The 24,529-nt window shown below is 44.4% G+C and overlaps 2 protein-coding genes across 2 annotated transcripts; both read right to left on the reverse strand.

Annotated features, from left to right (window-relative positions):
- Positions 1-209: 209 nt before the first annotated feature.
- LOC136497183 (probable inactive beta-glucosidase 14) lies at positions 210-19,805 on the reverse strand. The gene is made up of 12 exons (XM_066492968.1): positions 19,652-19,805; positions 5,101-5,167; positions 3,306-3,364; positions 3,079-3,154; positions 2,884-2,958; positions 2,724-2,811; positions 2,385-2,637; positions 2,141-2,256; positions 1,746-2,001; positions 1,367-1,469; positions 787-895; positions 210-609 (listed from the first exon to the last, which is right to left on the reverse strand). Exons 1-12 carry the CDS (start codon positions 19,781-19,783, stop codon positions 393-395), a joined length of 1,551 nt encoding a protein of 516 aa, XP_066349065.1. The 5' UTR covers positions 19,784-19,805; the 3' UTR covers positions 210-392.
- On the reverse strand, positions 5,221-12,503 carry LOC136497184 (glucan endo-1,3-beta-glucosidase 8-like). The gene is made up of 2 exons (XM_066492970.1): positions 12,179-12,503; positions 5,221-11,530 (listed from the first exon to the last, which is right to left on the reverse strand). Exon 2 carries the CDS (start codon positions 7,786-7,788, stop codon positions 7,393-7,395), a length of 396 nt encoding a protein of 131 aa, XP_066349067.1. The 5' UTR covers positions 7,789-11,530; positions 12,179-12,503; the 3' UTR covers positions 5,221-7,392.
- Positions 19,806-24,529: the final 4,724 nt, after the last annotated feature.

Here is a 24,529-nt window from a genome sequence, read left to right on the forward strand (position 1 = left end):
TCTTGGAAGTAGGAGGGCAGCATCGACAATGATGAAGATGAGCTCACCATTGTCAGATGTGTTTGGAAGATTCAGCTTTAGATACCATGTAAAAGTTTAATGAATCATATAACCTCCTGTAGGAGGCCGTGTTTGTTATATATTGGTATGTCAAGCACAAGTACTTTTTCCTAACACAAGAGGTGGATTGCTTGAATTTCCTTCAACAATGAACAAAACACATTTCCTCCCTTAGTATTCTATTGATGTCTTGATGCACATACATACACACGGCACATATATACAAAATCCTTGAGACAACTTATATGAGAACATGTAATCAACTTTATGTGTAAAGCGTGATATTAAACATCCACAAATTACTAATCTTCTGAGGAGAAATGGTCCATGGATTAGGCACTGTACTTGTAGGAATTTCCATTTTGGGACCTTGTTCTCAGGGGTGACCCCTTGAGGAACTCACTATACCATTTCGCAGACAGTTTTGGAGTTCGTTTTTGTGTCTTGTAGTCGACATGGTAGAGCCCGAATCTTTGTGTGTACCCAGAGTTCCACTCGAAGTTGTCGAGAAGAGACCACACGAAGTAGCCACGCACATCGGCCCCTTTCCTTTAGAGAGTGAAATGATCGACATACAAGAAGCAGAATATGTGATTTAGTCAGTGATTAGAGAGAAAGGAGCTAGGAAGAACATGTAGATGCAGCAATGCATCCAAGGTATTGTTCAAAGCCACAAAGCATTGCTTCTGAGCTGGTTTAAGATTGATCGAGAGTTTTGACATTTACCTTATCGCTGAAGCCAAAAAGGTGAGGTAGCCTTGAAGATAATCGACTCTTCCTGTATCATTAGTAAAATCCTTGGCAGACATGTTGCTATTGCTTGCTTGGGCATAACCTGCAAAATTCTTATAGCATATGAATTTGGACCATGAATCACTAGATTAGTTTAGTAGGGCCATGTTTCTTGGTATTTTTTATGTTTATATATAAATCCTAATTTTGAAAGTACCCCCTTTGGTAAAAATGTTTGTCACATTTGACTTTGCATTATCTTTGATCCACTATATTTTGCAAACTTTGATCTGTATTATTTAGAATGTATATTTAAACTTTTTTCAAACACATTTTTTAATACAAATCTAGCATGTTTAACATGTTTTCAATCTAAATAATTTAAATTCATGTGAGTAAATATCTAAGGTAAAATACTTGTAACAATCCTATCAATGTCCTAACACATAGTGTTGTGTGTGATTATTGGATAGTGTCATGCTCGAATTACAATGATAAAAACATCTAAAATACAATTTCACTTAGAACTATGTTTATTCCATCTAAAAAATAAAGAGATGGGTAGAAGCCATACCATTTTCAGTGATATACATTGGTGTGTTATTGTATCTCCTTTTGTAATACATGACCACTTTTTCCATCCCATATGGAACGGTATTCAAGTATGGCGACCCTGTCTGCACGAATGAGATTGCAACCATCAACAACATTTCTATTCTTCCTTGGCTAACAATCGATAATTCATTTTTTTCAAAAAAAAATGACCAAGAGTTCTACTGCTCTTCCTAGTTTAGCATTCATTAAAACAGGACGTGGGCATCACCACCTAAGCTAGTCCTACTCAAACCAGATGAGCACCCTGGCCCAGGCTAAATAGAAACACCTTTCCTTGACCAAGAGGTTGGCCTATTCCAGATGTCAAATAAACTAATATTGTAACAATGCATGTTTACCCTTTCACCAATAAGTATTCCATCTCTTTCTGTTGAAGTACTAATTAGGGCATCCCCATCAAATGGATCCAATTCACATGGTGACGAGGAGATGCAGTCCTTCAAATAGGATGTTGAATAATGATTTAAACCAATGAAATCCAACTTGGATGCTTGTAGTATCTTCTTTTGTTTTAATGTGAATTCAGGTAGGTTTGGACCCAAGATCTTGTGCATCGCAGAGGGGTAATCACCAAGAATTATGGGGTCCAGAAACCTGGCATAATCAAGTAAATTAGCCATACTATAAAATACAAATATGAATTAACTAATAATACTATATGTCCAGGGCTTGTTATCAGAAAATAAAGTGTTATTTGTATTCTTGGTTATCAATATAACAGGAAGATTAGTACCATGGAGCTCCAAAAGATAGACCCTGATCAACTGCTAAGATGTCTGTTGGGATATTCCGGAATGGTTCATACCATCTTGAGAGAACTGTAATTCCAATATGACCACCTTGTTTCCCCTACCAAACATCAACCATAGCATAAACAATTTTCTTTAATTGATGTTTTCATTTTAGTAACTCATTTGATTGGTGTTTTCATTTCAGCAACTCTCAAGCTAATGTGATTATTGTTGCATATTTGGTACCTGATATTTTTTCTTGTAAATGCTGACCACATTTGCATGAGACAATACCATGTTGTGACCCGCAATGTATGGCTCAGTTGAAGAATTTCCAGAAGTACAGTTCCCAAATGGCCTAGAGCAGTGACCAGGAGGGTACCGTCCATAGATATAGCTGAGCTTTGCGAATATATTTGGCTCATTAAATGTTATCCAAAATTTTACTCGGTCACCAAACATCCTGAAGCATACATCTGCTAGGTAACCAAAGTCTCTCCTAGAAAGTATTTAGAAGTCAAATCAACCACCAATCAAGAATTAGAAGCCATTTTTATTGCAAATTAAATAAAGAAATGGACATACCGAATTTCGGGGCTCAACCAGCCACCATATCGCTTCTCTAGTTCATATGGAATGTCATAATGAGATATCGTCACAAATGGTTCTATGCCTGTTTAAAATGTAGTTCAGAACTCCATATCTTCAAAGTAGTGTTTACTGCATATATCTGTTGAACTAATACCTCTTTGTAGAAGAGCATCAATAAGAGCATTGTAGAATGCTACACCATCTGGATTAACATGCCCGAAGCGGCCTTCTGTAGCAAGAGTCCAAATTACGTCAACAACCTTTTTTTTCTAAACAATTATGCATAACCACAATTTATGCCATAAGAGAGGAAGGGACTCGTAAAGAAGTAAAATATTGTCAAACTCACTCGGTAGAATCCTTGCCCATGCAATGGAAAATCGATATGAGTTGACACCCAAGGAATGAATCAAGTCAATGTCTTCCTGGAGCATAGAAAAATGTCTCTGGTCTCAAGTAGTTGAACAGATACCAAGATCCATTGGAATATCAACTACCATTATTGATTGCAATTTTATATTTATTACTAAATAATCAACAAAGTTGAAATCCATGGAAAACTTGTAGCATACATACCATGTAACGATGACAGTGATCATCAGCGGTATCACCATTGGTCCCATCCTCAACTGTACCTAAAGGGATTGAATAAAGAAAAGGAGGTGACACAGAGAAGAATAAAAATGAATTGACATCTAGGAGTTATGTCTAAATTAATTCCTATAGATTATCATGCTTCACCTTGCTTATGGGTGAAAATATCCCAATTGCTTAAGCCTTTATTACCCTCCAAATATCCACCTTCAATCTGGACAGTCAGATAACAGTACTAATAAAAGTGAAGGAATATCTAGCTAGGGATCCCAATATGAAGAAAGCAAGAATAGACAAGGATGAAATTGGTGATATTTTCATTAGTTAAATAGAGGCATCCATCCCATTAGACGGTTTTGATTAGGATAAGTTTCCTGTTGTCCTTTCAGGGTCTTGTCCTATATGGCTATATAGAACACATTTTTTGGCGATTATATACAACACATATCCTGCTTGGGACAAATTTTTATTCCATTTGGGTCCATCATGGTATCATGAGTTCAGCCCAATGACCTTCCTTCCACTAGCCTAGTGCCTCCAACTAATTGGGGCTAAACAACTATTTACTATGAGCTCATTTAAATAGTTTCTACCACATATATCATTTTTTAGCCTTTTGGTGTTTCAGGTGCAATAATGATATATGTAGTAGAAACTAGTGAGACTCACATGTATTTAGCGTTTTCTTAAAATAAATGTTGAATGTGTCCACAGTCATCTGGATTAATGATCCACAGTTACTTCAGATTAATGTAGTAATGTTCTTTTTCCCCTCAGCCCAAACAATCACTAAATCTAATACTGAGGCAAAATTAACAAGATCGCAAAAATAAAATTCAGAGTCTAAGATACATCAAATGTGGGCCCCACCCAATGGAGAACTTCTATAACCTACTCCCTCAGTCGAAAAAGAATGCAATTCTAGATTCGAAATGTAAGTTTCACTAAGTTTTAGAAAGTAGTATCAACATTATGTCTTCAAATATATTAACTATGAAAATATACTTCATGACTAATCTAATTATATTTATTTGGTATAATTAATGTTAGTATTTTTTATATAGATGTGGTCAAAATCAAAATTGTTTGACTTCTCGCAAACTGGAAATTACCCTTTTTATATAGATTAATTGTTAGTATTTTTTACGAAGAATTCCTCAATATGGTCATCCGACTTTCCTCTCTGATTTATAAAACTACAAACCTTGTCACATGCAACTATTAAAACCGTTTTTTTAACCTCCACTAGTTTGGAAGGTAGTTTTTGTCACCGTGGTGTTGACTCAGCGAACCCACATAGACACGTGTCTCGGTTAGCCCAAGCCTACCAATCAAAGGGTGGATTTGGTAGGAATCCAGATTCTCGTAAAAACGTTTCGGATCTAGATTCTCTAAAAAATGTTTCATGAGGTGAATCAGAAACACCTTGTGAAACTGTTGGCTGGTATGCTAGATTCTGATAGCACACACGTAGGGCTAGACGAAAAACTCGAAGCTCGCCAGCTCGCTCGACTCGTGGCCAGCTCGGCTCGGCTCGTTACAATTTTCTAACAAGTCAAGCTCAGCTTTTAGCTCGTTAGCTATAATAACGAGCCAGCTCGCGAGCTAATGGCGGTTTATTGGATATTTGTTTATTTGTAGACTTAAATTTGGTAACTACAAGGAACCTGATCTGTTGGACGATAAAACTTTATATTAACCACACATCATCACTTCATCGGCACATACAGATCATGAGTTATGTCTAAATTAATTCCTATAGATTATCATGCTTCACCTTGCTTATGGGTGAAAATATCCCAATTGCTTAAGCCTTTATTACCCTCCAAATATCCACCTTCAATCTGGACAGTCAGATAACAGTACTAATAAAAGTTAAGGAATATCTAGCTAGGGATCCCAATATGAAGAAAGCAAGAATAGACAAGGATGAAATTGGTGATATTTTCATTAGTTAAATAGAGGCATCCATCCCTTTAGACGGTTTTGATTAGGATAGGTTTCCTGTTGTCCTTTCAGGGTCTTGTCCTATATGGCTATATAGAACACATTTTTTGGCGATTATATACAACACATATCCTGCTTGGGACAAATTTTTATTCCATTTGGGTCCATCATGGTATCATGAGTTCAGCCCAATGACCTTCCTTCCACTAGCCTAGTGCCTCCAACTAATTGGGGCTAAACAACTATTTACTATGAGCTCATTTAAATAGTTTCTACCACATATATCATTTTTTAGCCTTTTGATGTTTCAGGTGCAATAATGATATATGTAGTAGAAACTAGTGAGACTCACATGTATTTAGCGTTTTCTTAAAATAAATGTTGAATGTGTCCACAGTCATCTGGATTAATGATCCACAGTTACTTCAGATTAATGTAGTAATGTTCTTTTTTCCCCTCAGCCCAAACAATCACTAAATCTAATACTGAGGCAAAATTAACAAGATAGCAAAAATAAAATTCAGAGTCTAAGATACATCAAATGTGGGCCCCACCCAATGGAGAACTTCTATAACCTACTCCCTCAGTCGAAAAAGAATGCAATTCTAGATTCGAAATGTAAGTTTCACTAAGTTTTAGAAAGTAGTATCAACATTATGCCTTCAAATATATTAACTATGAAAATATACTTCATGACTAATCTAATTATATTTATTTGGTATAATTAATGTTAGTATTTTTTATATAGATGTGGTCAAAATCAAAATTGTTTGACTTCTGGCAAACTGGAAATTACCCTTTTTATATAGATTAATTGTTAGTATTTTTTACGAAGAATTCCTCAATATGGTCATCCGACTTTCCTCTCTGATTTATAAAACTACAAACCTTGTCACATGCAACTATTAAAACCGTTTTTTAACCTCCACTAGTTTGGAAGGTAGTTTTTGTCACCGTGGTGTTGACTCAGCGAACCCACATAGACACGTGTCTCGGTTAGCCCAAGCCTACCAATCAAAGGGTGGATTTGGTAGGAATCCAGATTCTCGTAAAAACGTTTCGGATCTAGATTCTCTCAAAAATGTTTCATGAGGTGAATCAGTTTTGTATGGAAGATCGATTGATAAATCAGTGAACAAAACTGTATGTTGTTTACTACTAATATCTTTTTCTTTCCATCTGGCTCGTGAGCCAAACGAGCGAGCTCGAGGTAGTTATCAAGCCAAGCCGAGCTGGACTTTTGGCCCATTAGGATAACGAGTCGAGCGGAGCTAGTCGATATCTAGCCCTACACACACGGGAGGCAAGAGAAATGAAAAAGAGTCGATACAAAACCGTCCTCCGGCCGATTCAGAAAATCAAGCAGAATACGTGAAAGGTTTCTCGGCTGAAGCGTTTCGCTCGTAGCCCGTTTGGCGCCGTTCCAAGGGATTCTCGGAACTGATTCCATCAACCAAACGGCCCCAAAATAACATCCACCCTGGTCAAAATGCCTAGCCTGGCTCCATTCGTTCCACACCCAAAATGCTCTTGGCAGCGCACGGCAGCGGCGACGAAGGCGCACGACGCCGCTGGCGGTGCACGGCTGCTGCGGCAGCGGTGTTGTACTGCGGCTTCAGCGCACGGGAGCTAGCTCGCGGAGGAAGCTGAGGGCAGAGGATACGGGCTGCTGTAGATCACGTTGCTTCGGCGCACATGAGACAGCTACGAGGTTAGTAATTTCATTGAGCATCTTCAAAAGTACCTTATTTTTTCTTCCAAAAAACAAAACATGATGTTTTCTAACATTTAAAAAAATATTGAGAGGAATAAAGAATATCATCTCCAGGAATTTCCAATAAACACTTCAAAAAATAAAAATTTGGTCCCACAAGTTTTTTTTTTTTTTTGCGGCAGTTTTTTTTTCACGCGACACCGCCTGACCGGTCACGCGAAACCCTTCGCCGCCGTCTTCTTCCATGCTCGTGCCGATCCCTTGCAGGTCCCAGGCGGCGGCAGCCAGCATCCCGGCGACCCACGTGATGATCAATCAAAACATGAAAGTACCTAGTACAACACTGTAAATCTGTAATAGCGTCATCTACCTACAAATCTACAATCATCAAGATTCAGGCACCTCGCGTCAGGTGAAAGCAACACAAAGAAACAGAGGCACCAGTACGGCCGCCACCGCGGCTGCCAGTGCTGGCGCCCCTGACCCGACGAGCTGCACGCTGAAGTTGCACGCGCCCTGCGACGCGTCCTCGTGGACGACGACAGCGATCCCTTGGAAGTCGCACGCCGACTCCACCTGCCCATGCACCTGGTAGCAGGCGTTGAACGCGTACGATGCGTTCCCGCACGCGTCCAGTGCGCCGCAGCTGCAGCCGTAGCCCAGCGCCGTGCAGTCGGCGCAGGAGCACGCGTACCCGACGTTGTCCGCGAGCCGGCCGCCGGCCCTGACGTCCCCAGCGCTGATGGGGTTCAGCGTGCACCACCGCCGGGGCTGGTACTCAACGCCCCTGGCCGGGACGGGCATCGCCGGCCGCCTGTTGCCGCGCAGGCGAGCGAGAACTTCGGCGCGAATGGACACCGGTAGCGGGAAATAGCAGCGGGCCGAGGAGAACGAGCAGAGAAGTGCCTATACGCGTGTACAGAAGTGCGCACAACTTTACGCATAGGGGCGAGGTTTTTTCAAGTGTTAGAAGATTGGGAGGTGAGTTTGAAAGTTGTTGGAAATAGATTTTCTTCATTTTTCTAAAAAAACCTGAATTGGGAAGGATTATACGGTACTCTTGGAGATGCTCTACCTTATTAACGTCGTTGTAGATCTACATGTCTAGTTTAATCATAGGAGAGGGACATTAGTACTACATGTTAATGCAGCGAAAATGGTTTGTTTATTGTTTTCCACGTCATAACATGTTATTAATAGCTTTGGGTTTGATCATCATTTAAACATCAAGATTTACTGAAACAACGACTTTTGCGTATTGTTTATTCCTTTTCGATGTTTAACTCAGCATATTTTGAGTATGTTTTGTGGACTGATTAAATTTTTAGTTTTAGTTGACATAACTTATCTTCAGTAACGTTTACAATTAATCCACCAACAACTCAAGATAAGATATGTTGTGTTATGCAAAATGTAAGAGCCCGGCAGGAGGGGGCCCTAGGGAGGCAGTGGCTAGGGTTGGTGGGGATGAAGGCGTCGGGTAGGAGGGAGGAGGCGGCGGCAGGGAGAGAGGCAGGGGCACTGGGAGAGAGGGAGAGGGAAAGGGGTAAGCCTGGTGCTATTACTTCTTGATCTCAATGATTATATTGTCTTTCTATTTATAGTCCTGAGTAGACTTGTATTCTAAGTAATCTAATGAGGGAAGCCCTTATAGATTTGGACTCCTCCTAATCTATCTAATCTCAACCGATCCTATTCCTATTCTCTTTCCTTTATTCAAGATCCTCCAGATATGGATAGTAGAGCAACGGGAGACCGCCCTTGCCGTGCGCGCCCTCCCCTAGGTGGCGCCGCTACCCCCCTTGGCGGCTGGGCCAAATGGGCCAACGGCCCCCATCAGACATATGACATCACTCCCCCCTTCTCCGATCAGCGTGTCCTCGCACTGAATCATTACCCAATCTTTGACGCCCTCGGGTGGTAGTCTAGTGCCCCAGGGTATCTCTGCAATTTGGACAGTGAGGTGCCCTAGAGTGTCGTTGAGTTAGTTGGTGCTGATGTGGTAATCGGAGAAGTGGAAGTAGTAGCGGCAGGAGCCGAAGTAGCAGAAGATGTAGTAGTTGTTGGTTCCCGAGCCTTCCATTAGTTCATGGGCGTAGCGTGCTGCATACATGGCGTCACCTGGAAGTGCTCCTGGGAAGTGTAGCGGTTGCCTGACCCATGGAGGTCATGGAAATGAGTGTACCTGGCCTGCATCAACTTGCCCATTATGTGCCTGCACAATGTTGTCGCCACGATGGTCGGTGGTGTCGTGTTGAAGTGTTGTAGCATGCCGAAGAGGAGGTCACCCATGTCGTAGTTAGCCGGGGATACTAGTGGGTGTCCTTCGGTATGTTGCCTGCTGATGTAGATATCCTCAATGGAGAGGAACTGTTGGCCATTGTTGTCGAAGAAGATGATTGTCGCTGATGGTAGTATGCGTTGTGGCCACACTTCGAGTAGTAGGATGCTCGAGGGGAAGGCTTGTGTTGTCGGTGTAGATGTCATTGTGTGGAGGCTGATGGCTAGGAGATGCGGAGATGTAGTTCCTAGCGACTCGAGCAGGTCCTGCAGCAGGGGTGAAGTCACCGAGATGTAGTAGCGGTTGTTGTAGCGGATGATGCCGTGTTGGAGCGACCAAGCTGGTGCTGCTACCTGGACTTCAATGGTGGCGGAGATGATCTGGAGTTCGCGCTCGTCCATGGCGTCAAGGCGGAGCTGTACGAGGATGTGATGGTTAGGTTCGCTATGGGCGGATGCTTTGGTGTTGTAGGCGGCTAGTGGAGGGAGTGCTACTGCTAGAGTGTTCTATGGTGCCAGGGCTATTATAGGAGGGGGAAGTGGTAGCTCCCCGTCCATCTTGTTGTTGAAGATGTTAGCATCTTATCATGGTGTGGATTCAGCGTCGATGTCGGGGGCAGTGTGCCCTGCGTCGGTGGTGGTAGGTGGGAGATGGTCTAGGATACGTGCGAGGTTGAAGGCCGTCTCCATCTCGCGTGGGTGGTGGCGTGTGACTGCCATCCGGTGTTCATATTGAAAGCCAGTGACAAAGAGGTTGACTTGATGAAGCTCACTGGTAATGCCGACGTGTAGAGCCTAGGCAATGAAGTTGTTGATGTAGTCGTTCACGGTGCCGATATGCTGGGGTGGTGCGAGGTCACCAATGGTGTCCCGGTCGATGGGCGGGCCAAAGTCGCGGATGAGGCTCTAGGAGAATAGTGCCCACTTGGTCATAGGTGCATCCTTTGTTGTGTGCATGAACCATCGGTGTGCTGCACCTGTCAAATGAAAAGTCGCGTACCATATTTGTTGAGTCTCTGGTAAACGGTACAACTTGGAGAGCTGTTGCATCTGCGAAAGCCATGGTCTTGGGTCCATCAAGCCATCATACATAGGGGTTGTGAGCCAAGCCCTGACAGGTTGGTGTTGTTGTGGTGGTGGTGGCATTCTTGACGGGGTCGGAGGCAGTGGTGCTCTAGGCGCATGAACCCTTTTTGCCGGCGGCCAGGTGGTCGGCTGCTACTATGGTATTAGTGCCGCCTTGGTCTACTGGGCGGCCCCTAGGCTAGCTAGGGGTTGGCTAGGCATGTAGACACTCGCAATTGATGCCGAGCTGCTGGTGGAGTCATTGCCAGTGGCATTCCCATCGTAGACTCCTGCTAGTTATTGCCCAACGCTTGCTGGACAGCCGGGAGTTGGTACTGAGTTGCCGGTGGTGTTGTGGTTGTTGGTGTTCCCGGTGCAGGTTCCTACTGGTGGTCGTCCTGGAGGACTGGGGTCGGTGAGGATGTTGTTCTCTGGAGCATTGGAGGGCTAGGGTTCGTCTATCTTGCGCTTGAGGTATGATTTGCCGGCGGCAATCATGGCTCTCTGGGTTTCTACTGCAAGGTCGTCGACGGCAGCTTCCCGGTCAAATCTGGCTTGGATGCTGGTGATGGTAGCGTCGCCATGGATGCGCGCCTTCTCGATAGCATGCAGACATTTGTCGAGGTTGACGAGTTAGCGATGCATCTCCTCGATGTTCTTGCAGAGGTCAACGACAAGGTTCTTGATCAGCTGCTGCATGGTGGAGGTGGCGGATTCTATGAATCGTCTGGTCTCTAGATACTAGTGTAAGAGCCCGACAGTAGGGGGCTCTATAGGGAGGCGGCAGCTAGGGTTGGTGGGGGGGTGAAGGCGTCGGGCAGGAGGGAGGAGGCGGCGGCAGGGAGAGAGGCAGGGAGCGCTGGAGGAGAGGGAGAGGGAAAGGGTAAGCCTGAGGCTATTACTTTTTTTATCTCAATGATTACATTGCCTCTCTATTTATAGTCCTAAGTAGACTTGTATCCTAAGTAATCTAACGAGGGAAGTCCTTATAGATTTGGACTCCTCCCAATCTATCTAATCTCAACCGATCATATTCCTATTCTATTTCCTTTATTCAAGATCCTCCGGATATGGATAGTAGAGCAGCGGGAGACCGTCCTTGCCATGCACGTCCACCCCCTAGGTGGCGCTGCTGCTCCCCTTGGCGGCTGGGCCAGATGGGCCACCGGCCCCCATGAGACGTATGACACAAATCTGGTGGCTTAAAAAAATGATGAAACCCAAAGCTATTGAGTAACATGTTATGAGGTATTGAGGTGGCAAACTGTAAACAAACCATTCTCGCTGCACTAACAAGCACTAATTCCCCGCCTCTGAAGTCTGAATAAACTAGACACTTAGCATACTGAACCTAAATGAATCGATCTGCAGCAACGTTAGAATAAGGTAATGAAAGCACTAACCTCTTAGCTGGCTCATGTGCGCCAAATTAAAGCAACCTGATCTACAGCAACGCGGATCGATCCTCTGCCCCTCCCTCCGCCCCGATAAAGCTCCAAGAACTCGAATCGAATCTGCCCCACCAAATGGATGGACCTAGAACTAGAAGTGCTCAGATCTCGCGCCCGCATAGTCATGGGGATGCTAACATGGGCGCTGGCTTTGGCGCGTGTCTGTGAGCTCGATCGAGTGGGAGCACGACGTACGCCTCATCAAGGAGCTGGCGTCGGCAGTGCCCTTGGTCCCTGGTTCCAGCGCTCTGTAGGAGCATCTTTACGTGCAAACTGAAGAGAACCGATCGACACACTAGCAATGCTTTAATTTCTCTATTGTGTGAGGACCTCCGACCAAGAGTGAATGCTCTTCACGTTTTGAGGCAAATAGGTACGTAGGTGAGTGTGGGGCGTACCTGGTAAGCAGAGGTAGAGGTCCCAAACAGGAAGTCGGGAGGGAACTGGGTGCGATCAATAGCTGATCATGAAGCGAACGGTAAGAGCTCGTGAGCAAGAAAGAAGGCGAGCACAATTATCACGCCCGCCATTTCTCGCTCCTGGCTTAGCTGGTTGCTTTGCTACGCCACCAACAGGCAACAGTCTGTGCCCTCTTTATTTATACTAATCTCACGGGAACGCAGCGATTAGAGGCTTTGAAAGCTTGATATTTTTTTAGTTAGCATTCAGTTTTGAGATCTATGGTTCAAATAGGCTGTGAACACCTGAGGATGTTAGAGCCGTGTAGAATGCACACGTGGGAAGAGATTTTTTTTCGCTTAATTTCTTTCTGTTTACCTTGTGTCCTTCTCGATTATAATGTCATGGCGTCCAACGTCCACCGACCCTGCACAAATGTCCTTTAATTTGGAGAGGGACATGGACTTAATTGGATGGATGCAGAGCAACGAACGAACAACACATGTAACACGTGTAGATTCATTAGGAGTATGAGGCAATGACCACATACAGCTTAGCTGATGGACATCACAACTCATCAGAAATGCAGATTATTTAGTCTCACTTCACGATTCAAACATATACATTGAGATAATATAAGAGATCTCATAATGTTAAGGCCTTGAAAAAATTACTTCCGACCTCTACTGCCTAACAAACACACAGCCACAATGCAACTTGCGGTGTACTACTATAACTGATGGATACTTGTTGACTCAGTGCCACACTGAAACCAAGGGCTATGCAACTTGCGGTGTACTACTATAACTGATGGATACTTGTTGACTCAGTGCCACACTGAAACCAAGGGCTGTACGTATGATCATTGCACGATTGAAACAAGTGGTTAGGTTTTAGAGTTTGAAGTGTCCTGCGGCGTCACTCTGTGGGTGTCTCACTCGTCCGGATGGACGTTCCCTATTCCTTTGCTTTCATTCATGCATGTTCATCCTGGTACGAGGCTGCTACGGGCCACCAGTTTACCCGTGTGGTTGTAATGTCAGGCCGGCACAAATATCAAAACTGTAGCATCGCGCCATTTAGATGTGGTCATGTGCGGCTCAAATATCAATGAGTATGCAGTGAAAATATACGGATGAAGTTGAAGCTCGCGCTGTGTCCAAGCTCAGATTGATTGCATTTTCTTGAATGACAAATGAGGAGCGTAGGAAGGGAGATTTGGGAAAGACACCTCATGAACCATCAGGTCAGGGTGTGGTTTATATTAAGGCCACAAGGGCCACAAAGAAATCATCCAGATCCACGATTAATGGAGCTAACCTAGAAGGTTGTTATAACAAACATACTAATCTTTACAACATTTTATCTCTAATAAAAAGAACCCATTTTCTCCCTGCCTTTTTATAATTTTATTGATGCCACATACTGACATACATGATACATGCATACACACGGCGCAAATATTCAAAGTCCTTGAGATAGCTCATGTGAGAACATGTTGTTGAAATAGGTTTCCTGTTGTCCTTTCAGGGTCTTGTCCTATATGGCTATATAGAACACATTTTTTGGCGATTATATACAACACATATCCTGCTTGGGACAAATTTTTATTCCATTTGGGTCCATCATGGTATCATGAGTTCAGCCCAATGACCTTCCTTCCACTAGCCTAGTGCCTCCAACTAATTGGGGCTAAACAACTATTTACTATGAGCTCATTTAAATAGTTTATACCACATATATCATTTTTTAGCCTTTTGGTGTTTCAGGTGCAATAATGATATATGTGGCAGAAACTAGTGAGACTCACATGTATTTAGCGTTTTCTTAAAATAAATGTTGAATGTGTCCACAGTCATCTGGATTAATGATCCACAGTTACTTCAGATTAATGTAGTAATGTTCTTTTTTCCCCTCAGCCCAAACAATCACTAAATCTAATACTGAGGCAAAATTAACAAGATTGCTAAAAATAAAATTCAGAGTCTAAGATACATCAAATGTGGGCCCCACCCAAATGGAGAACTTCTATGACCTGCTCCCTCAGTAAAAAAAGAATGCAATTCTAGATTCGAAATGTAAGTTTCACTAAGTTTTAGAAAGTAGTATCAACATTATGTCTTCAAACATATTAACTATGAAAATATACTTCATGACTAATCTAATGATATTTATTTGGTATAGTTAATGTTAGTATTTTTTATATAGATGTGCTCAAAATCAAAATTGTTTGACTTCTCGCAAACTGGAAATTACCCTTTTTATATAGATTAATTGTTAGTATTTTTTACGAAGAATTCCTCAATATGGTCGTCCGACTTTCCTCTCTGATTTATAAAAGTACAAACCTTCTCACATGCAACTATTAAAACCTTTTTTTTAACCTCCACTAGTTTGGAAGGCAGTTTTGTCACCGTGGTGTTGACTCAGCGAACCCACATAGACACGTGTCTCGGTTAGCCCAAGCCTACCAATCAAAGGGTGGATTTGGTAGGAATCTAGATTCTCGTAAAAACATTTCGGATCTAGATTCTCTCAAAAGCATTTCATGAGGTGAATCAAAAACACCTTGTGAAACTGTTTGGCTGGTATGCTAGATTCTGATAGCACACACGTAGGGCTGGACGAAAAACTCGAAGCTCGCCAGCTCGCTCGGCTTGTGGCCAGCTCGGCTTGGCTCGTTACGATTTTCTAACAAGTCAAGCTCAGCTTTTAGCTCGTTAGCTATAATAACGAGCCAGCTCGAGCTGGCTCGCGAGCTGATGGCGGTTTATTGGATATTTGTTTATTTGTAGACTTAGATTTGGTAACTACAAGGAACCTGATCTGTTGGACGATAAAACTTTATATTAACCACACATCATCACTTCATCAGTACATACAGATCATGTATATATATGTTTCCTTTTGTATGGAAGATCGATTGATAGATCATGTATAAACAGCAGCGGGCCAAGGAGGAGAAGGAGCAGAGAAGTGCCTATACGCGTGTGCGGAAGTGTGCGCAACTTTACGCATAGGGGCGAGGTTTTTCCCAAGTGCTAGAAGATTAGGAGGTGAGTTTGAAAGTTATTGGAAATAGATTTTCTTCATTTTTCTAAAGAATCCTCAATTGGGAAGGATTATACGGTACTCTTGGAGATGCTCTACCTTATTAACGTTGTTGTAGATCGATTCATATGGGTCGGGTGCGCTACGTGTCTAGTTTAATCATAGGAGAGTGACATTAGTACTACATGTTAATGCAGCGAAAATGGTTTGTTTATTGTTTGCCACGTCATAACATGTTATTAATAGCTTTGGGTTTGATCATCTTTTAAACCTCAAGATTTGCTGAAACGACGACTTTTGCGTATTGTTTATTCCTTTTCGATGTTTAACTCAGCATATTTGGAGTATGTTTTGTGGACTGATTAAATTTTTAGTTTTAGTTGACATACCTTATCTTCAGTAACGTTTACAATTAACCCATCAGCATCTCAAGATAAGATATGCTGTGTTATGCAAAATGTAAGAGCCTGGCAGGAGGGGGCCCTAGGGAGGCAGCGGCTAGGGTTGGTGGGGATGAAGGCGTCGGGTAGGAGGGAGGAGGAGGCGGCAGGGAGAGAGGCAGGGGCGCTGGGAGAGAGGGAGAGGGAAAGGGTAAGCCTGAGGCTATTACTTTTTTATCTCAATGATTATATTGGCTCTCTATTTATAGTCCTGTGTAGACTTGTATCCTAAGTAATCTAATGAGGGAAGCCCTTATAGATTTAGACTCCTCCTAATCTATCTAATCTCAACCGATCCTATTCCTATCCTCTTTCCTTTATTCAAGATCCCCTAGATATGGATAGTAGAGTAATGGGAGACCGCCCTTGCCGTGCGCGCCCTCCCCATAGGTGGCGCCGCTGCCCCCCCTGGCGGCTGGGCCAAATGGGCCATCGGCCCCCATCAGACGTATGACATCACTCCCCCCTTCTCCGATCAGCGTGCCCTCGCACTGAATCATTACCCAATCTTTGACGCCCTCGGGTGGAAGTCTAGTGCCCCAGGGTATCTCTGCAATTTGGACAGTGAGGTGCCCCAGAGTGTCGTTGAGTTGGTTGGTGCGGATGTGGTAATCGGAGAAGTGGAAGTAGTAGCGGCAGGAGCCAAAGTAGCCAGAGATGTAGATATGTAGTAGTTGTTGGTTACCGAGCCTTCCATTAGTTCATGGGCATAGCGTGCTGCATAGATGGCGACACCTGGAAGTGCTCCTGGGAAGTGTAGCGGTTGCACGACCCATGGAGGTCATGGAAACGAGTGTACCTGGCCTGCATCAACTTGCCCATTATGCGCCTGCACAATGTTGTTGCCACGATGGTCGGTGGTGTCGTGGTGAAGTGTTGTAGCATGCCGAAGAGGAGGTCGCCCGTGTCATAGTTGGCCAGGGATACTAGTGGGTGTCCTTCAATATGTTGCCTGCTGATGTAGATATCCTCAATGGAGAGGAACTATTGTCCATTGTTGCCAAAGAAGATGATCGTCGCTGATGGTAGTATGCATTGTGGCCACTCTTCGAGTAGTAGGATGCTCGAGGGGAAGGCTTGTGTTGTCGGTGTAGATGTCGTTGTGTGGAGGCCGATGTCTAGGAGATGCAGAGATGTAGTTCCTAGCGACTCGAGCAGGTCCTGCAGCAGGGGTGAAGTCACCAGGATGTAGTAGCGGTCATTGTAGCGGATGATGTCATGTTGGAGCGACCAAGCTTTTGCTGCTGCCTAGACTTCAATGGTGGTGGAGATGATCTGGAGTACGCGCTCGTCCATGGCATCAAGGCGGAGCTGTACGAGGATGTTGTGGTCAGGTTCGCTGCGGGCAGATGCTCTGGTGTTGTAGCCGGCTAGTGGAGGGAGTGCTACCGCTGGAGTCTTCTATGGTGCCAGGGCTATTGTAGGAGGGGGAAGTGGCAGCTCCCCGTTCGTCTTGTTGTCGAAGATGTCAACATCTCGTCGTGGTGTGGATTCGGCGTCGATGTCGGGGGCAGTGTGCCCTGCGTCGGTGGTGGTAGGTGGGCGATGCTCTGGGGTACGTGCGAGGTTGAAGGCCATCTCCATCTCGCATGGGTGGTGGCGTGTGACCGCCATCTAGAGATCATGTTGAAAGCTGTTTACCAAGAGGTTTACTTGATGAAGCTCACTGGTAATGCCGACGTGTAGAGCCTAGGCGATGAAGTTGTTGATGTAGTCGTTCATGGTGCCGATATGCTGGGGTGGTGCGAGGTCACCGATGGTGTCCCGGTCGATGGGCGGGCCAAAGTCGTGGATGAGGCTCTAGGAGAATAGTGCCCACTTGGTCATAGGTGCATTCTTTGTTGTGTGCATGAACCATCGGTGTGCTGCACACGTCAAATGAAAAGTCACGTACCATATTTGTTGAGTCTCCGGTGAACGGTACAACTTGGAGAGCTATTGCATCTGCAAAAGCCATGGTCTTGGGTCCATCAAGCCATCATACGTAGGGGTTGTGAGCCGAGCCCTGACAGGTTGGTGTTGTTGTGGTGGTGGTGGCATTCTTGACGGGGTCGGAGGCAGTGGTGTTCTAGGCGCATGAACCCTTTTGTGCCGGCGGCCAGGTGGTCGGCTGCTACTATGGTGTTGGTGACGCCTTGGTCTACTGGGCGGCCACTAGGCTGGCTAGCGTCGGCTAGGCGTGTAGACACTCACAATTGATGCCGAGCTGCTGGTGGAGTCATTGCCGGTGGCATTCCTGTCGTAGACTCCTGCTGGTGGTCGTCCTGGAGGACTGGGGTCGGTGAGGATGTTGTTCTCTGGAGCATTGGAGGGCTAGGGTCCGTCCATCTTGCGCTTGAGGTATGATTTTCCGGTCGCAATCATGACTCTCTGGGTTTCTGCTGCAAGGTCGTCGATGGCAGCTTCCATGTCCAATCTGGCTTGGATGCCGGCGATGGCAGCGTCGCCATGGATGCGCGCCTGCTCGATAGCTTGCAGACGTTTGTCGAGGTTGACGAGTTAGTGATGCATCTCCTCGAAGTTCTTGCGGAGGTCAACGACGAGGTTCTTGATCAGCTGCTGCATGGTGGAGGTGGCGGAGTCTATGAATCGTCTGGTCTCAAGATACTAGTGTAAGAGCCCGGCAGGAGGGGGCTCTATAGGGAGGCGGCAGCTAGGGTTGGTGGGGGGTGAAGGCAGCGACAGGGAGAGAGGCAGGGAGCGCTGGGAGAGAGGGAGAGGGTAAGCCTGTGGTTATTACTTCTTGATCTCAATGATTACATTGTCTATTTATTTATAGTTCTGAGTAGACTTGTATCCTAAGTAATCTAACGAAGGAAGTCCTTATAGATTTGGACTCCTCCCAATTTATCTAATCTCAACCGATTATATTCCTATTCTCTTTCCTTTATTCAAGATCCTCAGGAAATGGATAGTAGAGCAGCCGGAGACCGCCCTTGCCATGCACGCCCTCCCCTTATGGGCGCTGCTGCTCCCCTTGGCGGCTGGGCCAGATGGGCCACCGGCCTCCATGATACGTATCACACAAATCTGGAGGCTTAAAAATTTGATCAAACCCAAAGCTATTGAGTAACATGTTATGAGGTATTGAGGTGGCAAACTGTAAACAAACCATTCTCGCTGCACTAACAAGCACTAATTCCCCGCCTCTGAAGTCTGATTAAACTAGACACTTAGCGCACCGAAACCTAAATGAATCGATCTGCAGCAACGTGAGAATAAGGTAATGAAAGCACTAACCTCTTAGTTGGCTCATGTGCGCCAAATTAAAGCAACGTGATCTACAGCAACGCGGATCGATCCTCTGCCCTCGCTTCCTCCGCGGGGTAGCTCTCTACGCTAAAGCCGCAATGCAGTGCAACACCAACGCAACAGCGGTACGCCATCGCCGGCGTCCGGTGTACAGCTGTGCGCTGACGAGAGCACTTGGATGTGAAACGAGCAACGGTCACGGAGGAGCTAGGATAGGGATTTTGACTGCGGGTGGATGTTATTTTGACTGGTACGTAGGCTTGGGCTGGGAGGCACTGTATCAGTTTTGGTTTTGCATCCCGGCAGGCCGGCACCTGTCCTTCCTCCGCACCAACATCGTCCGTCTGTCCCTCCCTCCGCCCCGATAAAGCTCCAAGAACTTGAATCGAATCTGCCCCACCAGATGGATGGACCTAGAACTAGAAGTGCTCAGATCTCGCGCCCGCATAGTCATGGGGATGCTAACATGGGCGCTGGCTTTGGCGCATGTCTGTGAGCTCGATCGAGTGGGAGCACGACGTACGCCTCATCAAGGAGCTGGCGTCGGCAATGCCCTTGGTCCCTGGTTCTAGCGCTCTGTAGGAGCATCCTTACGTGCAAACTGAAGAGAACCGATCGACACACTAGCAATGCTTTAATTTCTCTATTGTGTGAGGACCTCCGACCAAGAGTGAATGCTCTTCACGTTTTGAGGCAAATAGGTAGGTGAGTCGTGAGTGTGGGGCATACCTGGTAAGCAGAGGTAGAGGTCCCAAACAGGAAGTCGGGAGGGAACTGGGTGCGATCAATAGCTGATGATGAAGCGAACGGTAAGAGCTCGTGAGCAAGAAAGAAGGCGAGCACAATTATCACGCCCGCCATTTCTTGCTCCTGGCTTAGCTGGTTGCTTTGCTACGCCACCAACAGGCAACAGTCTGTGCCCTCTTTATTTAGAGTTAAATGTATCAGTGGTCTATCAACTTGCACTTTAGTTTCACTTATGTCCATCAACTCTGAAAGTGGGTTTTAGGGTCCATAATCTTTGTAGTTAAATGCATCAGTGGTCCATCAACCTGCACTCTAGTTTCACTTATGTCCATCAACTCTGAAAGTGGGTTTTGGGGTCCATAATTTTTGTTAGTGGTGTATTTCTAGTCCATACCTCTTTGTTTCAGTTTTTTAACCGACGTGGCTGTCTATCGTGGCGTCCAGGTTGGATTTGGCGGGAGTTTTGGTGCCAGAATGGTTGGTGGAAGAATGCATTTAAGTCCTTACCTGAGTTATTAAATGGCAATCCATCCTCCTATCTCTCTTCCTCACTCTCCACTAGCTGACCAAATCGTTCTCCTTCTCTCTGTGTGCTTATAGCCGGCGCTATTCACCATCTCATCTACAAGTATGGAGGTTGGATCCACTGCATCGGCTTCAAATCTGCTGACATCAGATGGTATACCACTGATTATTTGCACCGATTGCAATCAGAGACGAGTGGTACACCAGGTTTTAATGAAACCATGGAGCAAAGGAGAGGTGTTCTTGTGTTGTCCAACCCACAAGGTCAGTGTAGATTGTGTTCCTTGTGATTTCCTTCATTTTTGCTGTTTTGGCGCACTGATTTTGGAATACCACTTTTCATTGGTGATGGATCTAGTTTCCCGCAGTCCAATGGAATCGGGTGCCCTTTTTTCTACTGGAAGGATGAGTACGTTGCATATCTGGGGCAACTGAGAAGAGAAGGCAAGTTGGTTGATGATTCAGTCAATGTTAGGCTTGGCGATGGTGCCGATTCCAACATAAATAAAACAGCAATGCTTAACACTAGTGGTGACTCAAATATTAAGGACTCAATAGCTGGTGCTTTGACTGAGATAAAGAAGCTGGTTGGCTTGTGCAAAGTTGCTTGCCTTCTCCTATTATGTATCTTGTTTGTGCTTTTGTTGCTGTTGTGTGTCATTCTTGTAAAGAACTGAATGAATGTTGTTTGTAACTAAAGCAAGGTCATTGTAACTCAATCATTTGTGAATGAAACCATATGTTTCAGCATACTACCATAACCAGCAAGTAAATTAGTCTGACAATGCACATTACTGTTGTCCCCAACCATTCTATCTATTTTCTAGATGGTAGCACTTAGAGTTGCTGCTATCCAAAAGCTATCAGGTAAGCTGCTATACAAAAGTTAGTAGTGAAGTGGCTGTTATGCAAAAGCTGCTAGCAGTTAAGTTACTGCTGCACAAAAGAAGGAAGCAACAAACAATGTTTTGCTGCTTTACAAAAGGATTACATATCACACATGCATGAATTTAGTTTTTAGCTTCAGTTGGAGCCTTCTTCCTCCCACCAGTAGCTTTCTTCTTCTGCAGGTGTAGTTCTTTTGCCTTCATGGTTGCAATCTTTTTTCTCCCAGATTTGGATATTGTGGTTAGAGGCACAGGTCTTGCTGCTGGAACATTAGAGCTAATGAAAGCTGAGTCAGGGAGAGGTTGGTTCACTTGTATCCTGCTCTGGGTTGACTTCAACATAAAATTATTTTAGTTAAGAAATATAGCTATTGAATGGCTAAGATGGGCTAGTAGTTGACTGACCTCTTGTTCCATATGTGATACCATGGTGGCACTAAGTTGGCTCATCAAAGGAATAGTGGACTCTGACCACATAACCACCTATATAATAGTGTGCACAAAAATGTCAGTACATAAAAACACTTCACATAGAGCATGGCAAAAAATTTAAGAGACCTGGCTCTGTATTGGCCCATCGTCATCCATCTCTTCTGGTTGGCGTCCTCTGAATTGACTTGTTCTTCTGGTTGGGCATTGCTTGTATGCTTTGGTGGCAAGACACTAGCCTTTCTCAAGCTATATCCCTTTTTATTATGGCCTGCGTCTCCACAATACCTACAGTGCATGGTGACACCATGTTTTGACAATCTTGGACCTTGGGGGCCTTGAAACTCATGTGGCTGCTTCTTTTTGGACTTGGGAGGCCTGCCCACCTTCTTCTCATAAATAGGAGGAAGTATTTCTATTTCTGCCCCCTTGTCCCATGTATTTTTGTCCCTGCATGGTCTTATATGTTGTCCATAAGCAAGTAGGTAGGAAGTAGTGGAGTAGGATTCTGGTAGCACAGATTCAGGTGCAATTCTTTCATGCCTCAAACAAGAAATAGCATGTGCACATGGAATTCCAGTTAGGTCCCATCTTCTGCATTCACACTTTTTCTCCTTGATATCCACAATGAATTGGTAGTCTCTGTCCTGAACCTAGAAAATACCATCTCTAGAAGGCATAGCATAGCATGTGGATGCCCACTCTGTGTTCTTGTTCAGTTTCTTCCTAATCTTGGGACTATGTGTCCTAGCCACTCTTCTCCCACCTCCTTCTGCTTTGTATAGTGCCTTGTCATCAGCTAACCCTTGATCTGCTCAAGCATGCTTAGGATGGGCATTTCCCTTGCCTCCAGAATGTATTTGTTAAAAACCTCACACATGTTGTTTAGAAGAACATCACACTTTGGAAAGATACTAAAAAATGCTCTAGTCCAAGTTTGTGGTGGCATCTTCTCTAGCCATTCATAAGCCTTTTTATCTAGTGTCCTCATCTTATCCATGTTTCTGTTCCACTGAGGAACTGAACTAGATCTAGCACAAGACCAGAGTTGGTTTTTTAGATTCTCACCTTTGAAGTGTTGTTGGAAATTTGAGTATAAGTGCCTCACACAGAATCTGTGCTCTAATTCTGGAAACACCTTTTGCACTGCTAGAATGAGGCCCTCCATAGCAATAAGATGGTTAGAATTGCAGTGCAATTGATTGTGGCACTTGAAATAAATAGATGCAACTAGTGTCGTCATCACCTTTTGTTTGTCTGTCATTATGGTCTAGGGAAAGGTGTTCTCAATACCAAGATCTGTCTTCAATGTCTCTAGAAACCATGTCCAAGATGAAAGTGATTCAACCTCAACAATTCCAAGTGCGATGGGATACATGCAGTCATTGGGGTCTATGCCTACTGCAATAAGAATCTATCCCCCATACTTAGTTTTTATGTGACAACCATCTAGAAATATCAGAGGCCTACAAGCAGACAAAAATCCCCTTTTGCAAGCATCTAAGGATAAGTATAGTGTACTGAAGATGTTACCATCCAGGATCAAAAAGAAAGAGGTACCAAGGTTTGATTTTCTAAGCTCATTGCTATAATCCCAAAACAACTTGTACTGCTCCACCTCATCACCCATAACTATTTGCATGGCCAGCCTTCTAGCTCTTTGCAACTTGGACCTTGATGGAGCACTACGCTAGATTTGCATATCACTGCCGGCATCATCACTATCGGATTTATGAGAACCAACAGTGATGTACCTTCACTGTCGGTTATGAGCTTGAAAATAAAAAAATGATTGGGGCTGGGCTAAAACCGGCAGTGAAGGACCACATCACTACCGGTTTGTGGCTTGAACCGGTAGTGTTTTGGCGGCCACTCATCAGTTCCGGTTTAAGCCAAGAGCCGACAGTGATTGGGCTCTATCACTGTCGGTTCTAGCCAAGAACCGACGGTGATAAGCCTACAACACAAAAGGCTGCAGCCATCCTCTTCTTCCTCCTCTCTTCCATCCCGAGAACAGAGGCGCACGTTTGGACCCTTCCCTCCATTGTTGTGGCTGCTCTTCACCATGAAGCTAGTGCTTGGATTTTGAAGAATGGCTTGATCTTTTTGCTTTAAGGTTAGTAACAAACATCCACTCCTTTGATTTTGTTGCTTAATTAGCTTTGTTTTGATGTCTACATTGTTTGATTCTCATTCTAGTTCTTTCTCCATTCTAGAGAGCACTTTTCCAATTGGACATTTGTGCAAGGCTCAAATTGTGGTGAATCCATCATCCAAACGGTTGGTGTCTATGAACACATTTAAATTCCTAGCTAATTATTCCATGGTGGTCAAGATCATCATTGTTAGTATGTGATGCTATAATTAGTTCTTAGAAGTAGAGTAGAATAGATGTTCTTTATTATTGCGCAATAATTGTTTTTACTACGATTTTCAATTTACAGGGCCGGGGCTATAAATTTCAATTTTCCAATAATTAGTGTACAATAATGTTTTCTAAAAGTAGTACTTTCGAGCTACAATTGTTGTTCATGAAGCTCGATTTCTTATTAATTCTTTGTAATTACTGTCTCAGTATTTTTTGTACAGAGATGGATCAAGAGTGGATGCATCTATCCCGAACGAACAAGCGGTACATGCATGGCGTCAGCCAGTTTATCACCGATGCCAAAGCCCATGCTGAGAATGGGAACCCTGTCTTCTGCCCATGCAAAGATTGCAAGAATCATAGGAACTTTCATCAAATTGAGTTTATACGATCGCACTTGATTACGAGGGGGTTCATGCCAAACTATACGATATAGACTATGCATGGTGAGGTTGGTGTGAATGTTCTACAGGAAAAATGATGATGATGTGGACATGCCTAATGTAGCCATCCACGATGCTGATGAGAAACCCGGTGTCAATATGAAACCTATGGCCACAATTAATAATGTGTTTAGGAACACGCTAGCTGACGACACCGAGGATAACGATGGCATTTCTCAGCTGCTACGTAATGTAGAGACCGGATGTC

Source organism: Miscanthus floridulus, chromosome 12 (assembly GCF_019320115.1).
Source record: "Miscanthus floridulus cultivar M001 chromosome 12, ASM1932011v1, whole genome shotgun sequence".
In the NCBI taxonomy this organism is placed as follows: Eukaryota; Viridiplantae; Streptophyta; class Magnoliopsida; order Poales; family Poaceae; genus Miscanthus; species Miscanthus floridulus.